The sequence below is a fragment of the Martes martes genome, assembly GCF_963455335.1.
Source record: "Martes martes genome assembly, chromosome: 12".
NCBI lineage: Eukaryota > Metazoa > Chordata > Mammalia > Carnivora > Mustelidae > Martes > Martes martes.
The window spans coordinates 83,416,297-83,433,830 of NC_137900.1; the positions used below are offsets into that span (position 1 = coordinate 83,416,297).

Below are 17,534 nucleotides of genomic sequence, written 5' to 3' on the forward strand. Positions count from 1 at the left end.
GAGGCAGAGTGCCTCAGAGAAGGGAGGCTCCTGGGCGGGGCCCCGGAGCACTTACCCTGCCTGCTTTCTGTCCAGGTTTGGCAGCAAGGAGGAGTACATGTCGTTCATGAACCAGTTCCTGGAGCACGAGTGGACCAACATGCAGCGCTTCCTGTTGGAAATCTCCAACCCTGAGACCGTCTCCAACACGGCCGGCTTCGAGGGCTACATCGACCTGGGCCGGGAGCTCTCTAGTCTGCACTCATTGCTCTGGGAGGCCGTCAGCCAGCTGGAGCAGGTGCCTGGCCCCATGGGGCTGCAGGGGGTCGGGCTGGGCCAGAGGCTGCCGCAACGCTGAAGGGTCCTCCTCCAGACTAATTTTGGGAGCGAAAGTGTTTGCCCACCCAGGTGCTGGAGCCGGAGGTGCCAGCCCAGGCCCTGTCAGCATGCACTGGGAGGCTCTGGGCCCCATTTCCTGGGAGGGGCATGTCCCATTCACTTGGCCAGCACCTGCCACGGGAACTCACTCTGTGCACTGGGGCTCTGGCTCTGCCTGGGCACACTCAGCAGTGAGTGGACGGGTTTGTGCATGATGGTGTGCTCCCTGCCTGTAAGAAATGTGATCATTTTTCGCTGCTTCTCCAGAAATGTCCTTGCTTCAGGATTTAAGGCCACTGACATGAAAAATGTAGACTGAAGATGCGGTACCTCCCCATGTCAGGCAGGAAGGCGTAGACCTTTCCAGAGTTGCCCTTGACCATCATTTGAAAATTTTACTCCCTAGCCACCTCTGACCCTGCTGCAGCCACCTGGCAGGTGCCCTCCGTGACCTGGGGTCCCCCCATTGGCCCCGCAACCCCAGCCCACACAGTGGACAGGTTCCTGGCGGCAAGGGCCAGGCCTGCGGGATCTGCTTCCAGAATATCTCCTGCTTTCCGGGACCTCACAAGTCCGCCTGACTAAAGTAGTTACTGCCTAGACAGGGCCGGAAGGCCTCCCTGCTGCTGTCGCAGTCCCACTCAGGGCCCTCTGGTGTGCAGCTCTCCAGATTCCTCTGCTCGTGGGTGCGGTACACACGCAGGCACAGAGTTCTTTTCCTCTTGTTCGTGGCCAAGCAGGAACTTTGGTGGGCCCACAGTATGCATTTCTGTCTCACTGTTGTCAGTCCTGCCACATAACCGCTGTGACCTGATGGCCGCACGCTGTCTGGCCCAGGAGCATATAGGCCACTGCACTGTCGCTGGACACTTGGGTTCATCCCAGCGCTCTGCTGCTGCACTCTCTTCTGCTTGCGGGAGTCCACTGCCCTTTGGCTGCAAGAGGCACCGGAGGGGTCACACCCTAATGGCCACTGCCTGCCGAGTCCCTGAGCCGGCCTCCAACCGCTACATCCGCTCCAGCACATGGAAGCACGGATGGTGGCCGCTGCCGTCACGGCCGATAATGGTGCAGCCAGGATTTGAAATTGAGCTGTCTGCTTCTCAAGTCTGTGCTGTGTTGACAACATGAGTTTCACACTTTCCTTCTGCGCAAAGTCATGGAAGCCAGTGCATAAGTAGAGGGCGTCCCAGAAGCCTCTCAGAGAAGGAGGTGTCGCTGTGGCAGATTCTGGGGTTCCCCTCTCTGGGGCACAGGGATAGGACAAACCCGGGTTGAAGGCTTGGGCTAGGTCACCATTTCTCCCTTTGGGCTTTGCACCCCTCCCTCACTCCCAGAAATAACTGAGAGGCCTAGGAAAAATGTTCATGTGCAGATTCCTGGCCTTCCCAGTCACTTCCCAGACCTGCTGGATCTGACAGGTGGGGGAGGCCGGGGCCTGCCTTTCCAAGGGGCCCCTCGGCAATTTTGAACCACAGCAGCTGCAAAGCACTTGGCCTTCCCAAGTGGCCCCCAGAGATCACACCTGCCTCTTACTGTGTGTTTGCAGAGCATCATATCCAAACTGGGGCCCCTGCCTCGAATCCTGAGGGATGTCCACACAGCACTGAGCACACCAGGCAGTGGGCAGCTCCCAGGAACCAACGACTTGGCCTCCACTCCTGGCTCTGGCAGTAGCAGCATCTCAGCTGGACTGCAGAAAATGGTGATAGAGAACGACCTCTCTGGGTAAGACCTGCTAGGCATACTGGGTGTTGTGGGGTACACATGAAGGCAAGGTGCAGCAGTCTGCAGCCCCAGTTGGGGAGGAGGACGTCTACACAAAAGTTTATAAAATAAGCTAGATGAGACTTGAAATGTGTTATGCAGGCTGTAGGCAGTGAACCTCCATTTGGGAAAAATCAGGGAAGGCTTCTTGGAGAAGGTGGTGCCATAGTTTGGGGCTCGTTAGGAAAAGGAATATTTCCATTGGTGGAAAAGGCCTTCTACATAGAGGAACTAACACAAAGACTTGGAGAAATATGCTCTGTTGAAGAACCATTTGGTTCCAAGTACTTCTAAATTACCCAGTCGTGTGTTCAGAATACTCTGGTGGTATTTCCTGGGTCTGAATCAGAATCTCCAGAAGTAGCACTCAGGCATGTGTGTTTTCAGCAAGCGCCAAGGTGACTGACTGCAAGCCTCCGAGTCTGGGAGCTCCAGAAACTAGGGGAGGTGTCGAGGTCCAGGCCACAGTCTGAGCCCTCGGCCCAAAGGCACAGTGATCTGTAAAATAAGGCACTTGGTGGACAGGGAGGCAGAACGTTCTCGAATGTTAATATCAAAATGAGGGTGTTCCTTTGAAAGACTTGGGTTTATGGGGAGCTATTTCTGCCCCACTCATGCCCTGCCCTGCAGCAGCCGTTTTGGGCCGACTCGTAAGGACGAGGCTGGACAGCAGAGCCGGGAGTCAGGTCCTGTCTTGAGGCGGCGGCAGGCCTATAAGCAGGCAAGGACACTGAGATCAGGAACCTTGGGGGTGTGGTGCAGGACTGGAGGCCTGGGAGGAGGCCAGCGATGCAGAGGCCTGGACGCCACTTCCCAGCTCCCTGTGAGCCTTGGGGGTCCATTCATACAGGCTGCCGAGCGAGACAAAGCAGTTCAGGTAGAGTTCAGTTCAGGCTGAGAGGGAGCCAGGCACCTCTCCATCCCAGGCTGGGCCAACTCCAGCCCCCCATAATTGAGCCCCTGCCTGCTCAGAGCTCTCTTTACCCAACCCCTACAACCTCCCTCCGAAGCCCACCTGACCTACCACATTGTGCTTTCTAAGGAGCTGCCTTCCGGGGAGGGGCCAGGGAGAGGCTGGGGGACTGGGGGAAGGGTACAGCCTGCCTCTGCAGGTGCAGACCTTCCCTGTCTGAGTCACACCCTTGGATCCTCCTCTGATTCCTTGTTTTTGCCAGGAACAGCAGCCCCCGCCTGCCAGTCAGACAAAGGTGGCAGCAGGAGGCTGGGCGGGGTAGGGGTGGGGGTGGGGGGGAAGGCTTCACTAGGTCCCCATTCTGGTTGTCAGTCTGGTGAGGAACAAGAGGGAAGAGGCTGCGGGAGCCCCTGTGGCTTTGAAGTCAGACCCTTGGATAGCAGAGAGCCACTGCGTTGTGGGTTTGGGTTTAGCTAGGGGGATTTTTCGAGAACACTCCAGGCCGCGGCACCCAATGTCCCAAGGTGTAGCTGAACCAGGAACGGACGTGCCGGGCTGCCTGGGCTGGAACTAGCAGCACTGGCCCCTCGAAGGGAGGTGCTGTGCAGGAGCGGCTGTCCTGGCCGCCCGGTCCCCAAGGTGGCCTCCACCAGGGGCTGTGGCCGGGGCTGTGGTTTGATGCTGCAGCCAGGCCACTGGTCGCAAGACCAGCCCACTTCTGCAGCCCGCGCACCTCCTCTCCCCTGCCCTGCCTTCCCCCTCCCCCTGCAGTCCCGGCTCGTGCTCAGGCTGCCAGGCCCCGGCAGGCTGGCGGGGCTCTCGGTTTGGAGCCGCCTTGGCCGCACTCACAGCTCTTCTCTTCCCCCTTCTTTCCCTGTGTGTGCTTGTCTCCCTGCAGTCTCATAGATTTCACCCGGTTACCGTCTCCAACCCCCGAAAACAAGGACTTGTTTTTTGTCACAAGGTCCTCCGGGGTCCAGCCCTCACCTGCCCGCAGCTCGAGTTACTCGGAAGCCAACGAGCCTGATCTTCAGATGGCCAATGGTGGCAAGAGCCTGTCTATGGTGGACCTCCAAGATGCCCGCACGCTGGACGGGGAGGCGGGCTCCCCGGCGGGCCCCGACGCCCTCACCGCCGATGGGCAGGCGCCGGCATCACAGCTGGTGGCCGGGTGGCCGGCTCGGGCGGCCCCAGCGAGCCTGGCAGGGCTGGCCACGGTGCGGCGGGCAGGCCAGACGCCGACCACACCGGGTACCTCCGAGGGCGCCCCAGGCCGGCCCCAGCTACTGGCGCCACTCTCCTTCCAGAATCCCGTGTACCAGATGGCGGCCGGCCTGCCGCTTTCGCCTCGTGGCCTGGGCGACTCGGGCTCTGAGGGCCACAGCTCCTTGAGCTCCCACAGCAACAGCGAGGAGTTGGCAGCTGCTGCCAAGCTGGGAAGTTTCAGCAGCGCCGCTGAGGACCTGGCACGGCGGCCCGGGGAGCTGGCGCGGCGGCAGATGTCATTGACTGAGAAGGGCGGGCAGCCCACGGTGCCACGGCAGAACAGTGCCGGCCCCCAGCGGAGGATCGACCAGCCGCCGCCGCCGCCCCCGCCACCACCTCCCGCGCCCCGCGGCCGGACGCCACCCACCCTGCTGAGCACCCTGCAGTACCCGCGGCCCTCCAGTGGAACCCTGGCATCGGCCTCACCTGATTGGGCTGGCCCCGGAGCCCGGCTTCGGCAGCCGTCTTCCTCGTCCAAGGGTGACAGCCCGGAGCTGAAGCCTCGTGCAGTGCACAAGCAGGTCAGTGGTGCTGTCCAAGGGTAGGCCATGCTCTCGGGCCGCCGGGCCATCATACCCCACCCATGTCGTGCTACTCCTCCTGGTCATTTCACCTGTCCTCAGCTGCCATCCCATGCTGAACAAGGCCACACATGGCCCCATCCCACCAGCCTGCCACGCATACCACCTCTCCTCTCCCCCGAGGCCCACTGGTCCCTGCCAGAATCTTTTGAACCAGGAACAGTGTGGCCTTAGGGTCTCTCTGCCAGTTCCCCCAGGGGCAGTTGGGGTCAGGGAGAGAGGGGAGGGGTCCATCCATCTCCAGTTCCAGGCCCCACCCAGGTTAGGAGTCAACCAGACCCCCAGCACCCCCACCTTTGTGCTCTGAGCTGGCCTCCAGGACTTCCGTGTCACCCTGGGGCCACACACAGTATGTGGGACAGATGTGCTCTGGGTTGAATGCCCGCCCGCCTGCCTGGCCGAGCTCACTTGCTCTCACCTGGGTGGCAGAGAGGGGCACTCAGGCCACCTGGGCTCCTGACTCTGCCCAGACTGCCATCAGGAGTGGGAATTCCTGAGTCGGGGACTGTATCAGTAACTGTCTGACCAGCTGGAGGTCCCCTACCCTTGCAATGTCCCTGAGCCCCTTGTCCCTGTGACTCCCCTGGTGCCACCCCACTGCCTCCCTCCAGACCCTCACAGCTGTGTTTCATTGTAGGGCCCTTCACCCGTGAGCCCCAATGCCCTGGACCGCACAGCCGCTTGGCTCTTGACCATGAACGCGCAGTTGTTAGAAGACGAGGGCCTGGGCCCAGATCCCCCCCACAGGGATAGGCTAAGGAGTAAGGAGGAGCTCAGCCAAGCAGAAAAGGTAAAGCCGGACCCTGGCATTTCGGGGTAGGGCGGGGCTGCCTGCCTGTGGCCGCTGGCAACGTTCTCTCCCCTCGAGCCCTGAATGAGAGGTGCTGCTTGTTCCCTGCGTATGGCCAGTCCCCTCTCCACCCCTGGTCCCCCATACGGACATCAGCCGTGGACTCTGGAAAAAGAGCAGCAAGAGGAATTTCGCTTAGAGCCAAGAATTCCTGTACAGGCTGCACATGAGGCTCAGCTGGAGATTGTACAGAATCCAGACTTCTGGTTCCTAGTCCTCAGACCTCTGGGAACCCCCTTCCCTGAGTGACCAGGCCACCGAGCTTCTGCGGGCCTGGGACTTGAGGGCTGGGGGTGCCACAGAGGCACATGGAGACCGTCATAGGCAATTTCGTGCATGAGGAGGCAGAGAGGTGTGGTTCCCCGAGACAGCGGGGAGGGCTGTCCCCAGCCAGGCCCCCCACTCTGGGTTTGCGCCTATCCAGAGCCTGGCTCTTGCCCAGTTCCTGTCTCCACCAGGACATGAGAGAGAAAGAGCCAGGTAAAGGGTCCGACTGCTACTGAGAGGTTTTCTTCCCCCAGGGGGGAAACGGTTCTGAAATACCCAGACTCCACCCACCACACACATCTAGCAATTAGTGGGGCAATGGGGGGCTTCTGTCCTCCCAAATTCTGCCCGTTGTTATGGCAATTGCCATGGTTCCATGGCTGGTTCTCGTGTCCTCCTGCGGGCCAGAGCCCGGAAGACGCAGGACCCAGCGCAAAGCCACCTCAGAATGGCAGCTACTTCTTCCACTCCCCTAGATGCCCTCGCCTCGGCCCTAGGAAAGCCTTTAGCAGCCTCTCAGGCAAGGGCACGGAGGTCAGGGCGGCAGCTCTCCCTCCCCCTGGCCTAGGGCGAGGTTCACGTCCATGCTGCATTCCGCCACCCTCCACCATCCCCTTAGTCCACTGCATCCACCTGCTTTCACCATAATTACGTGAAGGGGGCAGGGGGACATGGGGCTCGGTGCTGCAAGAGCCAGAGTTTGGTTGGGCGGCAAGTTGGGCCAGCCTTAGCCCCGGCTCCCTTTGTGAGCCCGGGGCTGGGCTCTGCACCTCTCGGAGACCCAGAATCCCGTTCGTGACTTGCAGGGGTCAGGCTGCAGCTGGAGTGCCTCTTCCCTTGCCGTTCCATGGCTGAGCGAGCTACTGCTTCTCTTATCCTCTGTGCTGCTAACCCCCACAGGCGGGTCCGGGGGGAGACCTTTTTCTCTCGAGCTCCCTGGAGACCTGGCACTGCCTCTGTCAGGAAGGATGCTCTCTACCCAGCTCTGGCTGGCTGAGCGAGACTTGGGACGGGCCGGGGTCATCTCTCCCGGAGCCGGGCTCTCCTGTGGGTCCAGCTTTGCTTCAGGAGCTTAGCTTGGGGCTGGGACTGGGCCTCTCACCAGCGTCTAGGCTTGCATTGCCTAGGACTCCAGGAGAGGCTCGCCCTGCCTCACCAGTCCCGTATTGTTGCAGCACCCTGGCCCCCGAGCCCTTGGTGTCATCCCCACCTTACCTTTAGCCTCTCTGCCCCCTCACTTCCCCATGCCACTGCCCTTGCTTTACGGTCGAGTAGAGGCTGGGAGGCTAGGATCTCACCCCACGGGTCAGTCACCATGGGCCTGGGGAACCTTCTGGGGCCTCATTTTCCCCCTCTTATAGAGTCCCTATCTCTCAGGGCGCTGTCAGATCTTAATATATTCAAGAGTGTGTTTTAACATTGGTTTATTATTTAAAAAACTCAGTGCTCTAGTTCAATCCTTACTTCTGAGATTTAGGTTTGAATCTTCATTCCCTCATAGCTGTAAGGTCAGGCTGCAGGGGTGGTAGTTTGGAGGGGAGGAGCCCGGGACGGGGACAGGCTCGGAGTCTCACCCTGGCCTTTCCGGCTGGGTCTGAAGGCGTCTCCTCACTGTGTCAAGTGGGCTGAGGTGGTGAAGACCCCTGGTACATCCCAAGCTGGGCTCCCTCCCACCCTGTGCTCCTGCTCGGGCTCACGAGGCTGTGCTCTCTGTCCTGGGTGCTGTGCCCGTGGCACGCTGCCCTCCTGGTAGGACCTGGCGGTGCTGCAGGACAAGCTGCGAATCTCTACCAAGAAGCTGGAAGAGTATGAGACCCTGTTCAAGTGCCAGGAGGAGACGACGCAGAAGCTGGTGCTGGAGTACCAGGCGCGGCTGGAGGAGGGTGAGGAGCGGCTCCGGCGGCAGCAGGAGGACAAGGACATCCAGATGAAGGGCATCATCAGCAGGTGAGGACAGCCTTCTCCTGCCCTGGGCCAGTTCTGGTCCTGCCCGCCCCCCCCCCCACACACACAGTGGGCAGACCTGTGCACCGCCCTCCTGAAGGTAGGAAAGGCTGATGAACTGCGGGGGGAGATGGGAGTGGAAAGAGGAGAGTGTCCCAGGGGACAGAGATAGTGTGGCACAGGCCTGGAGGTGGGAAGCAGCCTGGGGCGTGGGGAGCCCTGCCATCAGTGTGTACTGATGGTAGAATGCAGAGTTGGGCCCAGAAGAAGGTCAGCCAAGGCCAGCTGACATGGCCCGTGACCCCTGGAAGGAGTCCTGTGCTCTTGGTGAGCACTGTCAGGGGAGGTAGGATTGGAGGTGCCAGGAAATACAGTGAGGACCCAACTCAGGGCAGGAAAAGTAGGAACAAGTCAGTTACATTGAGTGGGTGAAGGAGAAGGAGGCAGAATGACCCCAGATTTCTACCAAGAGCGTCGGGGTGTCTTGGTACGAGTTGCTCAGATGAGGGTCTTTGGGAGTTTAGGTGTCCTAGCCATGCCGGTTCGGGATCTGTTGAGTTGGAAGGGGAGGTATCCAGCAAAGATCTCCATTGGCTTCGATGCTGACTCTCATCTCTGTTGATGGCTTGGGTATCACATGCTGTGGTGCTCTTCTCTCTCTCATTCTCTGTCTGTTTCTCTCTGTCTGTACCCAAGGGTGGGGCGGGTACACCCTCGTGCGTGTCTGTAGGCGGGGAGTGCAGTGAAGGTGTAGCATCCTGGCCGTCCCATGGTGTCCCAGCCGTAATGTTCACTTCTTCACGACAGTAATAGGTTGAGGAGGACATGCTGTGGGTTTTGCAGCTTGTTTGTTTGCATGATTCAAGTCCATCATCTGGACAGGCTTCGCAGGACTGCCAGAGCCAGGACATTTCCCCACCTGGCCTCATGCTTCATCCACTATAGTAACCCTTCCCAGGTGCTTGTCTTTAGGCTGCCTGTTTCTCTGCTCCTAATTATTGTTTGTTTCACTTACCTGTGGGTTTATTCATTGTAAAATGGTTAGCATGAGCAGAGGTTCTGTAACCAGGCTGACTAGAAATCCACCGTTCACTTGACAGCCAGCTCTGTTCTCCGCTCTCTTCATGTATGTGGTTTCAAGAATGGAAATGCTTCTCAAACTAACCACCATCTCCTCATCGTGTCTCTTCTCTGAAGGGTGCGTGGTCTGTGAATTCAGTGGCTTGCTTAATACATTTATTTCTACTAACCCATCCCGCTGTTTTTCCTCCCTAATGGAAATGTCGCTTATCAATTTTGTTGGTAGCATGGTTTGAATCCTTCTATGTTATTACTAGTTTTTTGCCTACTTGTTAAGTGCTCATTGTTCTATTACTTACTGAGAAAAGAATATTGAAGGTTTTAATCGTAATTGTAGATTTGTGTATTTCTTTTTTCTTTTGTTTTTGCTTCATGTACACTGAAACTATTCATCCACATCTAGGATTGTTATGTGCTGGTGATGAACTGGCATCTTTACTGTTATAAAATCACCTTCTTTATCTCTCATAATACTTTTTGCTTTGAAATCTACTTTGATGTTGATTATAGATATACCAACTTTATTCTGATTAGTATTAGCCAGGTATATCCTTTCTTGGTTTTTTTTTGTTTTTTTTTTTTGTTTTTAAAGATTTATTTATTTATTTGAAAGAGATCACAAATAGGCAGAGAGACAGGCAGAGAGAGGGGAGGAGGCAGGCTCCCCGCTGAGCAGAGAGCCCAGTGCGGGGCTCGATCCCAGGACCTTGAGATCATGACCTGAGCCGAAGGCAGAGGCTTTAACCCACTGAGCCACCCAGGTGCCCCTATCCTTTCTTGTTCTTATACTTTGAAACAATCTGTGTCTTTCTATATAAATGAGTTTCTTTTGTAGACACCTTTTCAGTTTTTGCTTTTTATCTAATCTGGCAGTTATTTTGCCTTTTAATTGGAGTGTTTAGACCATTTACATTTAATGTAATTATCAATATAATTAGGTTTAAATCTCTTTATCTTGCTACTGTTTTCTATTCCTACCATCTGTTCTGTTCCCTTTTTTCCTGCATTCTTTTGGATTGAGCATTTTTATGATTGCATTTTATCTCTTACTGGCTTATTAGCTATATCTCTGTCACTTTAGGGCAAGAGTTGATGACTTCCTGTAAAGGGGCAGATAATAAATATTTTAGGCCTTGCAAGACCATATGGCCTCTGTAAGTGTTCAGCCGCGCTATTTGAGCAGAACTGTGCGTGTGGTGTGGCTATTTACAAAAACAGGCAGTGGGCCCAGTTGGGCCCTGTCAGACTGTAATAGTAGGAATTCTGTCATTACTTTTGTTCCTTTGTATTTAAACTGTCTTTATTCTCTGGCTGTTTTTAAGATTTTTTTTTTTTATCGTTGATTGCCGATAATTTGATTATGATGATCCTTGGCATGGTTTTCTTCATGTTTCTTGGGTTTGAGCTCTTGAATCTGTAGGTATGCCATCCTTCCTCTAGGAATCCCATCCCACATACATTAGGCTTTATATTGTCCCACATTACTCTGAAGCTCCATTGTGTCCTTTTTTAACTTTTTTAAAAAGACTTTATTTATTTATGTGACAAAGTGAGAGAGAGAGAGATCACATGTAGGCAGAGGCAGGCAGTAGGAGAGGGGGAAGCAGGCTCCCCGCCAAGTGGAAAGCCTGATGCAGGGCTGGATACAGGGTTGGATGCGGGGCTCTATCCTGGGACCCTGAGACCCTGAGACCCTGAGACCCTGACCTGAGCCAAAGGCAGAGATGTAACCCACTGAGCCACCCAGGTGCCCCCTTTTTATACTTTTCCCCCCATTATATATCAGGTGATTTCTATCCCTGTGTCTGCAAGATTAATAATCATTTCTTCTTCAGTGTCTAATCTGCTATTAATCCTACCTAGTATTTTTTCATTTCATTTCAGATACTGTATTTTTCACTTTCAGACTTTCAGCTTGGTTTAAATTCTGTCCATTTCTCTTCTCATCATACTTATGCTTTCCTCTCTATTTTCTCAAGCACGTGGAATATATTTACAATAGCTGTTTCAACGTCTATTAATTCTGTCATCTGTGACATTTCTGAGTCTGTTTTTATTAATTTTCTTCCTGGTTACTGATTCTATTTTTTTCTTTCTCTTATGCTTGGTGATTTTGGGTTGGATGCCAGACATTGTGACTTTTATGTAGGTGTGGGATATTTTGTGTTCTTTTAAATATTTCTGAGGCTTTGTTCTGGGACACAATGAGGTTATTTGGAATTAGTTTGATTCTTTGGAGGCTTATGTTTAAGCTTTGTTGGGGTGGGCCTGGACAGCCTCTAATCTAACCTAATCTGGCTCCACTTTCCTTCTGGGGAGTCTACTTTATGTCCCCGTGTTAGTATGTCTTTCTACTCTTCCAGGTAGGAGTGTGAGCTCTCCTTGGGGTTGTTTATTCTAATGTTCCCATGGTTCCTGCCCCAGCCTGGCTGTGTTCTCACAGGCCTGCAGACCCATCCCCAGCTGAAGACTCAAGGGGAACTCTCAGGAGATACGTGGACTTTTCCCTGTGTTTTCTTCTTGGGCACTGCTTCCCTGGCTCTCCTCAACGCCATGACATTACTTCCCTTTTGTCTGACCTGGACCCTCCCGGCCATGAGCGGGGCTCGGCTCACGCAGTCCCTTTCCTTAGCACGCACTGCCTGTTGTTCATTGTCAGGAAGCCTTGTTTTTTTTCATATTTTTCATTTGGTTTTCTAGTTTCTTAGTATTGGTGTTTGATGGCAGGAGGGTAAACCCAGTCCCTGTTTTCCCACCAACTGGAAGCACAAGTCTCTCTCCCCTAGTGTAATTTCCCTTCGGACTGATGCCATTCAGTGCCCCTCTGCTCCCTGGTCTTCCCTCCCTGCTTCTTATAGGCTTTACTCAGTGTCTGATCTTACTGTGACAAGGAACCCCCCTTGGCGTGGCCCTTCACCCCTCCTCCTGATCAGTGCTCCCTGACTGCTAATCCTGTTGACTTTGCACAAGGCCCCATGGGTACTTGCCCCAGCACAGTTGACCTCCCCATGCTCCTTCTGCATCAGGGGCTCAGGGGCTCAGGGCCCACCCGGGGGTTAGGGCACAGCTCTGCAGGCCTGGAGAAGTTGTGCAGGTAGCAATGGGCATGAAGCCTTGGGAGCAGGTGAGCTTGTCTGAGAAGAGCATGGAGAACAAGAACAACGGGCACTGGGACTGACCCCGCAGGGCCCTGACATGCTGGGGGCAGGGGGAACAGGCATCGGCAGAGCAGTGGCCTGCCAGCTAGGAGGCAGACCCAGAGAGTGTGGAGTCCAGAAACTAATGCAAGAGCATCAGAAGGTAGGTGTGAGCCACTGTGATTGACAGGTGCGCCGCGAGGTGAGGCCAGGAGGGGTTTCAGGGAAGGAGCAGCTGGTGACAGACACACACGTGCCTTAGCTCTGGGCTTCTGCACACGGCATTCCTCCCGTCTCCCCTACTCCTTACCGCACCTTCAGACCTTGCTGATACCCCACCCCACCCTCCAGGACAGTTATCTACTCCCTGTTCTCGTTCCCGTGGCCTCCAGGCCTCCCGTGCAGGGCATGGCTGCTGTCTGCCTGTCTATATCCCTGCCACCTTGTAACTTTTTGAGTGAGGGAGATCTCTATTCATCTCACTGCATCGAGTGCCGTCCCTGTCTTAGCATAGCCTTGGTGAATGCTGGGTGGGTGGAGAAAGCCCTAGGGCCCTGCCCCCTCCTCCCCCCGCCCCCCGCCATGCCACAGATCAGATCTTCTGACGCTACACCCCCTGCCTTGCTCTGGGGGGCGGTGAAGATCTAACCGCCCCCCACCCACCTTGGCTTCTGGAAGAACATCCAGAAATGGGCACCTCCAAGGGCTTCTGGGGGATTTGGGAACAGAGTCTGGAACAGGTTAAGTATAAGAAGGAACAGAACCATCTCTTATCAGTGGTTGGAAGCCCACTGGACGGACTGTCCTAGTATGTGCCCTCTGTGCCCATGTGATGGCTTCTTCCCAAAAGCACCCCCATCCCCCTGCCCCACCTCCTTAGCTGCTCCCTCGAGTGCCAGCTGGACTGTCCTTGTGTCTGGTCACAGGCTGATGTCAGTGGAGGAGGAGCTGAAGAAGGACCATGCTGAGATGCAAGCAGCGGTAGACTCCAAACAGAAGATCATCGACGCCCAGGTGGGTTCTGGCCCTTTGGTCAGCCAGAGGTGTTGAAGGACCTGGGGGAAGGAGCAAACTGATTTTGACATCTCCACGTCCCCTGTCATACCCCCACTGTAAAAGCTGAGGAGGGACAGGAGGCCAGGCTCTCTGATCCGAGAAGTCCGGCTTCGAGGTCTCAGTGGATCACAAGCGCACTAGGACAGGCTCTGGAAAGGGTGGGACAGCTCCTGCCCTACTGGGATGACTTGGTGGGTACTGACCCAAGAGTGGAAGCTTTCAGGAGGGGACTGGGGATGGCATGGGGTGACAGCAGGCTGGGTGGACAGAGCAGAGGGGCTCTAGTTCAGAACTGTGGCTTCCCGGGGGACTGGGAGAGGAGGCACAGAAGAGACTCAGGCCTCCATTCGCCTTCCCTGCACTCCTCTCCTCTCACTCACCCAGGAATAGGGCCTTGCTCAGATTATGAACAGCACGGACCAGCCAGGAGCTGTGACCTCTGTGTCACATATATGCATGTGAGCAAGGGCACAGACCTCGTACCCTTGGGGCTCAGGCGGCTGATGGACAGCACCACTAGGCCACTCTGGGGAGCAGTGATGTGAGAGACCTAGGAAGGCAGGCTTGAGGTCTCGGGCCATGGCGCTGAGGCCGCCTGCTCCTCGGCTTCCTCCCCACACACCCATGGCCCCATGACCTCAGCCCCTTTCCCGCCCTTCGCACGCCCTGGGCTCCCGGTCCTCCCCACATCAGCCCTGGGAAGACCCCTGTCCCGGCACAGACCCCTGCGGCCCCAACATTATAATGCCCTCTTTGCCCCCAGGAGAAGCGCATTGCCTCGCTGGACGCCGCCAACGCCCGCCTCATGAGCGCCCTGACGCAGCTGAAAGAGAGGTACAGCATGCAAGCCCGTAACGGCGTCTCCCCCACCAACCCCACCAAATTGCAGATTACCGAGAACGGCGAGTTCCGAAACAGCAGCCACTGTTAACCTGCCCGAGGAGGGAGGACTGTGGTGGCACGGGGCAGACCTCAGCCCGGGGAGCCCCAGCGCGGGGGCGGGAGGCCCAGGCTCCCCCCCTTTCCCTCCACCTGCGGTCCAGGAGGTGCCACGGAGGGAGCCTCGACAGACTGACGCGGCGCGGGCCTGCTCCCCTCTCTTCTGGCCCGAGAAGCGAGTTCGGTGCAGGCCAAGGAGACTGCACGCTGTGGGGGGGACAGCCTGGTGGGAGCAGGGGCCTGCCAAAATACGTCTCTGTTGGTTATTGAATTTGGTGTGTGTCACCTTTCTTTCTTGACCTGGCCAAGTGCATGTAGCCCCTCCACCCTCCCTCGGGAGGGAGCAGTGCAGAGGGGAGCACCGCAGAGGTGGAGGACTGAAGAGGCGGGGCCCCGGCCCTGGCCCCTGCCCTGGGGGGCTTGCCCGTTGCTTCCGGGGCTGCCCGGCCGGTTGGCAGGCAGGGAGAGGGTGGGAGGGATGGAGTCATCAGAGTTCCTGTCCCCGCAGGGCTCCGCCCTCAGCACCTGCATGCAGTCCGTCTGGGGACCCTTCCTGGCTGTGAGGAACCGAGGACTCCCCCCGTACCGGTCCCCAGACTCCCTATCTCCCCCCCAATTTGTGTTGCCAAATAGACCCAGTGAGGGTCCTGGCTCGCTCTTCTGGGCTCTCATCTCTGTGGGGAGGATCCAGAGCCTCGCTCACTTGCCACCCAGGGCCCAGGCTGACCCTCCGGGCCTCCCCAAAGCCAAAGATCTGGGCGGAGCCGGCCCAGATGGCCCTGTGCCTGGTACCCGCCCTTCTCCCGGGGCTGGCGCGCCAGGACATGGTGGCCGCAGGGGGAGTGGCCAGCTGGTCCTCACCCCGAAAGAAAGGCCGACCTTCCCTGATGGATGGTGAAAAGAAAGTCTGATGCCAGCAGGCCCTGAGAAGGTGGATAACTGTGATTTTTTTTCCTTTCACAGTATGCATTAGAAACAAAAGCCCGCTTGCTCGCTTGCTGGAACACAGGGGCCTTTTAAATTGAGCGTGCGCACTGCATGGGAAATAGCAGCCCTGGAGGATGGTAGCCTTGCTCCCTCTCCGAGACAGCAGCGGCCTGCACCAGGCCCCGTGTGTGCGGCCGGCCGCCTCCTCACCCTTCCCGGGCCCCCAGCCGAGGACCCAGGCGCTGCAGACAGGACAGGGGCACAGCTGGGGCTGGCTTTCCCCAGCTCTAGGCTGTTCTGTGGCTTCTCAGCCCTCCCTGCCCCCCCCCCCTTCTTGCGGGACATAGGTGGGCAGGAGCTTGGGTCTGTCTCGGTCCCTCCCTATCCCCGCCCCCAGCCCTGGGTAATCTCGGGCCAGAGCTGGTTGTTTGCCCAGCCACAGGGCCACGGAGCCACCCCCTCCGCCTCAGCCTCGGGAAGCCAGGGAGACCCTCGGAAAGAGCCTGAGCCCTTCCCGGCCCTGGGACTGGAGGCCTGCCGCTGCCGGGGGCCGAGGTCCCCGCAGAGTCCGCCGGGTCGGGGAGTGCGGGAAGGGTGGCCCAGATCGTGCAGCACCCCGTCCTGGCCCGTGCCCCAGGAGGGGCCTCTCAGATGCAGCCTGCAGTTCGGTGTGGCCAGAGATCGGCCAGTGAGGAGAGGGCAGGCCCCCCCAAGGGTCACAGACCTCAGGAAGGAAGGCCGTGGGGGCTCTGGCACTGCCCCCACTCTTGCCCACACAGGCAGGGCCCAGCCCCAGTGACGTCCTCTGGTTCGGTCTCCTCCCCTCTTCCCCCCACCCCTCTCCCACCAATGCCTCGATGCCTCGTAGAGCAACCTCGGACTGAGCGCCTCTTAGCAATACGGGGGAGGTTCCCAGGGCCCCGGGTGGAGGAGGCCAGCGCAGGTCTGGTGCTGGCGGCCCTTGGCGTGGGTTGTGAGCTCTCAGGCCGAGAGCCTTATTTACTTAGTGCAAAAACTGTAAAAGTGTACAGACTCTTCACAGATTTTTATCTGAATTGCAAGTCTGACAATTTTTGTAAATGTTCTTGGTGTTCGACTGTAATGTAACTATTTCACCTAATGGTTGTACATAGTCTTTAGTCCTGGTGCTGCCGAGGGCTGCCCGGGACCGCTGCTCTCCGATGGTGTGTATTTTATTTTTTAATCTAGAGAACAGTATTGGGCAGGAGGAAGAGGTTTGGGATTTGGGTGTTGGGGTTTTTTCCTACCCGCGGCATGTACTTGCTGGCTTCACAGCGTGCGGTCTGGGTGGGTTGCTGGGGACATGCACCCTGACGGGACCAGCAAAGTGGCTTCTGTCCCAGCCACGAAGAACCCGTGTCCCAGTGTCGGGCCGGTTTGCCTGAGGGCCAGAAGCAGGGGGAGGGAGGGAAGGCAGGCCCTGCTCTGGGAAGGTAAGGCCCCAGGCCCAGTGGGGCCCCAGGCCCAGAGTCTGCCGGAGACAGCTAGCTCTCCTCCCCTGCCAACACAGAGAGGCCTGACTTTTTTGCTTAACTCTTACGTTTCGGGTGAAGGAAACTGCCAAACTTCCTATAAGTGAAGACTTTTTTCCGACTGCCCAGAAAGGGGGGTGGGGAACCAAGACCAGAACTCCACCCCCCGCCCCAGAGCATCTGCCCCGGGGTACGCCTCTCTCCCTGCCACCCGCCCATCCGCGGAAGGCAGGCTGTCCAGGGAAACAGACCCTCTTTTCTACACCTTTGGCCCCAAAGCCACCCCTAGCCCCACACCACCTCCTTGCTCCCCCTTTTGTAAGTATGTGAAAAAGAAAAAAATGCAAACGTCGGAGTCTTGGCTGGAGGTCCTCCTTCCAGCTATGACTTTTAACCATGTAATAATGTACAGAGAAAGTTGTTGGTGTTCTACAACTGTGTGGCTGTGCAATTTCTGTACATTTGCAATTAGAAATATTAAAGATTTATTTAGCTATTTTAAGCCTGACTCACCTCCCTTCAGCTGTGTCTCAGGAGATCTTCCAGGGGTGACTCTTGAGTTGTGGGCTTTACCGAGGGGCAGTAGCGCGGGGTTCGCCCTGGCAGTAGTCGTGGACAGGGGAGACTCCCGGAGCACGGGGAGCGGTGGTCTCAGCTTACCGAGTGAACGCCGCCTCCAGCAGGTGGGGGTCTCTCCACTTAGGGAGCAGACTGGTGCCCTCTGCAGGGCCCTTCCTGCCCCCAAGAAGCTCCAAAGGGAGTTCTTTGCTGGTCCCATGGCTCCTGCACATCCTGTGTCAGACACCATCTCCTGCCAAGCTCAGGTGCTTTCTCCAGGGGAGGGGCGGGAGTTTCGTCTGTGTCACCAGCAGGTCAAGGCTAAGCTGGCTAAACGAAGCTTCGAGTGCCTGGAAGGCTGAAACGCATGGGGCTCTCAACGAGCCGGACCTGTTTGCA

The 17,534-nt window shown here is 57.0% G+C and overlaps 1 protein-coding gene across 2 annotated transcripts in view; it reads left to right on the forward strand.

The window, feature by feature from the left end:
- The window catches only part of DAB2IP (DAB2 interacting protein), a 46,245-nt gene extending 29,174 nt beyond the window's left edge, over positions 1–17,071 (forward strand). The window contains exons 8-15 of one of the 2 annotated variants that reach the window (XM_080820348.1): positions 76–277; positions 1,907–2,085; positions 3,936–4,824; positions 5,522–5,674; positions 7,755–7,948; positions 13,089–13,176; positions 13,982–14,052; positions 15,121–17,071. In XM_080820348.1, the coding sequence (XP_080676474.1) occupies positions 76–277; positions 1,907–2,085; positions 3,936–4,824; positions 5,522–5,674; positions 7,755–7,948; positions 13,089–13,176; positions 13,982–14,052; positions 15,121–15,130 (1,786 nt within the window). In that variant the 3' untranslated portion in view covers positions 15,131–17,071. Of the gene's footprint in view, positions 1–75; positions 278–1,906; positions 2,086–3,935; positions 4,825–5,521; positions 5,675–7,754; positions 7,949–13,088; positions 13,177–13,981; positions 14,474–15,120 lie in introns of those variants that run through there. The other variant, XM_080820347.1, reaches the window with a different exon arrangement.
- Positions 17,072–17,534: the final 463 nt, after the last annotated feature.